Source organism: Scyliorhinus torazame, chromosome 9, assembly GCF_047496885.1.
Source record: "Scyliorhinus torazame isolate Kashiwa2021f chromosome 9, sScyTor2.1, whole genome shotgun sequence".
Classification (NCBI taxonomy): domain Eukaryota; kingdom Metazoa; phylum Chordata; class Chondrichthyes; order Carcharhiniformes; family Scyliorhinidae; genus Scyliorhinus; species Scyliorhinus torazame.
This window is the reverse complement of record NC_092715.1, coordinates 199,789,409-199,795,243: the sequence shown is the minus strand read 5'-3', so window position 1 is coordinate 199,795,243 and position 5,835 is coordinate 199,789,409. Positions and strand designations below refer to the sequence as shown.

Below are 5,835 nucleotides of genomic sequence, written 5' to 3'. Positions count from 1 at the left end.
TAGTAGAGATGCTGGGCCTGATTTTCAATTCTGTCCAAAACAGGCCCAGACCTGATGTGGTGAGGCTGTAACCATTTTGGTGCTTGGGCCTGACTCGGTCCTTTTCAGGAGTGTTGGTTAGGCTGCTCAAAGCCGATAAGATATGTTAAATAATTTTCAGGCTCAAATGAGGATTATGCAGTCTGGTCTACAACTGGCGTATAATCCTGAGTTACACAGGAAGACTTATGCTTAATAAAAATTAGCAGAATGCTCGCCCATTTACAAAATTGTATCACCCCCTCCCCAAAACCCACCCCACCCACCCACCTCCCTGATTGTCACTGCTGAAAAAGTCACGTTCTGTTGAAAATTGCCCACCTGTACAGAGCTGTGAAGCAATTATTGTGATTAATATTCAATAGTTAGAAAGAACTAAACACTAATTCAGTCAGACAGTGCCACATAGAGAAACCTCGCTATACAGAAGGATGGGTCAGAGTATCAACTTCATTAAGCTGAAACTTCGTTGATATATTAATGCATTCTTTCTCAGTGTGCTGTAGCTGATCTTACAATTGGAGAACCCCAGTAAGAGTTAAACCTTACCATTAAAAGAAGAAACAACAAAAAGCAGAAAAAGTAAATAATAAATATTTTTTATTTGTTCATAAAATTAAAGTGAATACAATCATTATAATAAGTGACAGTATGAGCACCAGTCTTAAATAGTGTCAGCTCTTTGGAGCCTTCAATGACTCAATCTGGTAGACAAAACTACATCAACCATTACTAATCATTGATTAAGTAACTATGTAAGTTAGGTGAGACAAAAGGATTTATTTCATAAATCCCAATGTGTTCATACTTAGGGATAAACTACTATTACTTGATCTATTCATGCTGTATAATAAAGAGTGACCTGACTATAAGTCATACCTTCCACTAACCTAATCCACTACAACTGACAAATTAGTACCAACATAATTAGGGAGAATAATCTAAACACAACAATCAACTTCACATAGGATGGATAGGGTGCACTGCAGATATTCTATCCTAACACCTTCACCATAATAACTTATTCCTCCTTGTGTGTACAGTGTGGTGTCATATCACTGTGTTGAAGTAATTCTAAATGTATTATTTCATTGGAAACTGAAATGCAAAGTTCAATAATAAAATAAATATTATTAAAAGTACACATGAACCTCCTCATATGAAATAATGACACAGGTAGGACTTGCACTATGTGAACAGTGCGAATACGGCATCAGTACTGACCCTGTGCCCCCTCTCGCCAATTCCCTCCATACTAAGAAGTCCAGTGACTCCCAATTATATAAAGTAATTCTCAAGCTCTGAGGTGGATAGTAGGCAAAACATAAAGGGCCTATGAACAAGTGTCCACCAGCAATCAGGGTAAGGGGGGAGGCAGGTTAAAGTAAATCATTCACAATGCTTGATCTGTCAAGACAAGAAATGCACTTCACGTTTCAATTTCAGCCAGGTTTTAGTACCAATAACAGGCACCATTTCAAATATTGTGATCTGTATAGGCTCAACCAATGTCACCATCAGAGGCAAAGAAAATTTAGCTGACGTTGTTAAGTGGCTCTGATTAGGCTTCTCCATCTTTCCTCACTGATCTTTTCTATGAAAAAAATGAATTTGTTAGTAACAATGGAATGCTAGTTTTCAGTTTAGGGGCGCTTCATAAATACAAAGCCCCGAATATAGAAACAATTCAGTGTGTTGGATTTTAGCGGGAGTAAAAATATACCTTTTCAGAAGCCTCGTCACCAACTTCTTCACCCAAGGTGACTCTGGATTCAAACAGACCTCTTTTCTTTTTTGAAGAGTTACACTAGGGGGAAAAAAGAAAACATTAGTCTTGCCTCATGTTTTGGGCAGACTGAAAATGGTGCAGCTCAATATCACCATTTTCTTCCCCAAAGCTATGAAATACGAAGCAGAGATTGTGTTACGCTTTCTGCTTTTGTTTCAATTCATGGCAAGGATCATAATGGACTGAACTGAGACAGCACATCTTCCACGTGTTGCTTTTCAGGAAAGATGATTTCTGCTGAGGTTACTTACATGATTTCAACTTTGGGGCAGTGTGGCCCACGAGGCGCGATGTCAATGTTCTTCATGTACTTCAGGGAGATGAAGGTCTGATTGATGTTAATGCATTTACAGCGCAGGCCTGTTCTCGCTAGACCTAAGGCTCGGGCTGCATAGACATAAATGTGAAATGTTAGCTAATTCTGTAGTTTTCATAATTGGTTTCATAATCTGCTCTTTGCAGAAATCTTTGCTACATTATGAAACACGTCAGCATTTGCATCTATTTGACTGTCGAGAAGTAACATGCTGACAGATAGCAGCAGGAATTCAGGAGATTCCAAAGCATATGCAGAATCAAACTGCAGCCCGTGACCCCATAAGGTCCATGTCGAAAGTGTGCAGCATGATTCACATTAATCTGTCGGCTCTCATCGCACCAACGCTGCACACAGATCTTAGTGTTTTAATGAAGGATTTAATTGGCACCAATGAGGCAACAACACTGAGAATGACACTTTCAAACCTCCAAACTTTAACAGGGTGATATACAGCCAATAATACATAGAATAGAACATTTCTACAAATAGCCTTTACTGTTCAGCAAGTAAACAAAATGATTAGGACACTTGACAAGCGCAAAAAAGATCTCTTACCATCTGTCAAATGTCCGGAAAGCATCAGGAGGGTTAAGGCGATGAAGATAGTTCTGGAGTTCATCGTTTCTTTTTTGACTGCTAATTTTAAGCAACTCGGGCAATTCTCTGCTTCCTTGCTGTGAAGACTTTGAATTTATAGCCTGGCTAGTTTAGCAATCCAGGAGTTTCCACACATTGGCCCAGGTCCCAAGGGGCGGGGCAAATATAATTAAAACTATTGATGTATTCAGAAAAAGGAAAATGAGCATTTTTAATTTATTGCACCTATTGCAGCAAACATTATTCAGGTTGGATTATAAAAATTGCAAGGCGAAACTTTTCAAAATTGGTCAAGCTGTTGCGATGTTCAAAAACATGACTAAATTTCCTCAAAATACTGCAGATGCTGAAAATCTGAAATAAAATCAGAAAATGCTGGGAAACCTCCACAGGTCTGGCAGCATCTGTGGAAAGAGAAACAGAGTTAAAATTCTGCATCTGTATGACTTGAAGAAGTCCTGAAGTAAATTCATACAGACTTGAAATGTTAACTCTTTCTCTTTCCACAGGCGCTGAGCTGAGACTTGCTGAGCTTGTCGATTTTTTTTTTCATTTTCCCAGAAAATCTATAATGAAACAAACATAGGTCCTGAAGCAAATTGGCTGCATTCCAGCCACATGGATACTGATTTGTAATGCAACCTTATTTTGTTTTATCACATTCATTGTCGTCACCTAGTCTTGCCAAGATATCAATTATTTATATGACTGAGCAGATTTCTCGAATGCTGTCCAAGGCGTTATAGTTGAAGTGCCAGAATACGCAGTCTGGGCCTGACAGCTAAAGCGTTACAGGAGGTTTGACACTAACGGGGAAGCACTATGGTCTAGAACAGTGCTAACCAAACCTTTTCTCTTTTTAATGCCTCAGACTTCAAGTGAAAATTGAGGCGGGTGGAGATGGGGGTGGGCTCAGGCTAGGAGAGTTGTTGGACGGGCGGGTTGGTGAGTGTGAATGGTTAACTTGGGGCAGGGTTCAGGCAGGGCTGATTTATAGCTGCTGGGTTCACCCTGAGAAAAGTGTAAAACCACCTCTTTGCTGCGGTCCTGGCAGGAGCCGGACCTCGAGAATCAACACATGAGCCACGTCCACCGGCTTGGGAACCCCTGGCCTAAAAATCCACGCAGTGGTAAGCTTGCATTGTGATTTTGATTTTATCCTCCTTTAGGTTGTACTGTTGCACCGGAGCAATAGGTCAGAAGGTGAAAGCATTGAGGGAGAACGAGGGAATAGGGCCAGTATGGCTCTGAGGAAGAGCAGACAGGAAGATGTTGCTGAACACAGCGGGTCTGGTGGCCTGAATTGCATATGTTTTAATGCAAGAAGTATTGCGGGTAAGGCAGATGAACTTAGAGCTTGGATTAGTACTTGGAATTATGATGTTACCATTACAAAGACCTGGTTGAGGGAAGGACAGGATTGGCAGCTAAACGTTCCAGGATTTAGATGTTTCAGGCGGGATAGAGGGGGATGTAAAAGGGGTGGCGGTGTTGCGCTACTGGTTAAGGAGAATATCACAGCTGTACTACGGGAGGACACTTCAGAGGGCAGCGAGGCTATATGGGTAGAGATCAGGAATAAGAAGGGTGCAATCACAATGTTGGGGGTTTACTACAGGCCTCCCAACAGCCAGCGGGAGATAGAGGATCAGATAGGTAGACAGATTTTGGAAACAAGTAAAAAGGACAGGGTTGTTGTGATGGGAGACTTCAACTTCCCCAATATTGACGGGGACTCACTTAGTGCTAGGGGCTTAGATGGGGCAGAGTTTGTAAGGAGCATTCAGGAGGGCTTCTTCAAACAATATGTAGACAGTCCAACTAGGGAAGGGGCTGTACTGGACCTGGTATTGGGGAATGAGCCCAGCCAGGTGGTAGAAGTTTGTGGTAGTATGCATTAGGGGTCATGTGGGACTGTGAAGCCGTAATGTCATTGGCTGACAGATCCCAGGTCCTGGTTGGCTGTTGACCTCTAGCTCCGCCCTGAAGGCGGAGTATAAGAACCTGGAGTTCTCCCCCGCAAGCCAGTCAGCTACTGAGCTGCGGGGAACAAGTCACGCTTAATAAAGCCTCATCGACTTCATCTCTATTCGTCTCTCGTGAGTCTTTGTGCGCTACAATTTATTAAGCGTGCTTAAAAGAACTATGGAGCTCAGGATCATCCCGGAATGCCTGAGGATCAGCCCCAACGCAGTGAACTCAGCAGCAGTTTTCAAACACTGGCAGACTTGTTTCGAGGCCTACCTCAGAACGGCCCCCGGCCGGGTCACAGAAGACCAGAAACTACAGGTCCTGCACTCAAGGGTAAGCCCGGAAATTTTCCCTCTCATCGAAGACGCAGAGGATTTCCAGACGGCGTTTGCAGCACTAAAAAGCATCTATGTTCGCCCAGTGAACCAGATCTACGCACGCTACCAACTCGCAACGAGACGGCAAAGTCCCGGAGAATCGATAGATGATTTCTACGCCGCGCTAATTTTGGGACGGGCCTGCAGCTGCCCGCCGGTAAACGCGATGGAACACATGGACATGTTGATGCGTGATGCTTTTGTGGCTGGTATGAACTCTTCCCAAATCCGCCAAAGACTTTTAGAAAAAGAGTCGCTAGGACTCTCAGAGGCACGGGCCCTTGCAGCCTCACTAGATGTGGCCGCGCGAAACGCCCGCGCCTACGGCCCCGACCGCGCGGCAGCCCCTTGGGCTCCGTGGACCCCCGTTGCGACAAACCCCCCCCCCCCTCCCCCCCCCCACCCCACAGGCTTGCGCGGTTCAGATGCCAAGTCGTCCCGGGGGAGCCCGCTGCTATTTCTGCGGCCAGGCGAAACACCCCCGGCAGCGCTGCCCGGCCCGCGCAGCGACTTGTAAGAGCTGCGGGAAAAAGGGCCATTTCGCGGCTGTGTGCCGGTCCCGGGAGGTCGCCGCAGTCCCCAGCGAACAAGGTTTCCTGCGCGCTTCTAACGATCCCAAACCCCCCCAGCGCCCCATGTACGACCCGCAGGCGCAACCAGTTTGGGTCCCGACCACCGCTGTCCAGCGCCCCTTGTACGACCCGCAGGCGCAACCCGTTTGGGTCCCGACTACCGCTGTCCCC

The 5,835-nt window shown here is 45.0% G+C and overlaps 1 protein-coding gene across 1 annotated transcript; it reads right to left on the bottom strand.

Moving 5' to 3' along the window:
• Positions 1 to 623: 623 nt before the first annotated feature.
• LOC140430055 (interleukin-8-like) lies at positions 624 to 2,807 on the bottom strand. Its single transcript, XM_072517596.1, has 4 exons — positions 2,703 to 2,807; positions 2,080 to 2,215; positions 1,763 to 1,846; positions 624 to 1,633 (listed from the first exon to the last, which is right to left on the bottom strand). The coding sequence occupies exons 1-4, from the start codon at positions 2,764 to 2,766 to the stop codon at positions 1,621 to 1,623; spliced, it is 297 nt and encodes a 98-aa protein (XP_072373697.1). The 5' UTR covers positions 2,767 to 2,807; the 3' UTR covers positions 624 to 1,620.
• Between the last annotated feature and the right edge of the window lie 3,028 nt (positions 2,808 to 5,835).

Bases quoted from the DNA above. Each gene is read 5' to 3' on its own strand.
- LOC140430055 (XM_072517596.1), bottom strand. From the start codon at position 2,766: ATGAACTCCAGAACTATCTTCATCGCCTTAACCCTCCTGATGCTTTCC. The intron at 2,216-2,702 runs GTAAGAGATCTT...ATGTCTATGCAG, and splicing joins TTCCGGACATTTGACAGATG to CCCGAGCCTTAGGTCTAGCG. The intron at 1,847-2,079 runs GTAAGTAACCTC...TTTTCCCCCTAG, and splicing joins TGCCCCAAAGTTGAAATCAT to TGTAACTCTTCAAAAAAGAA.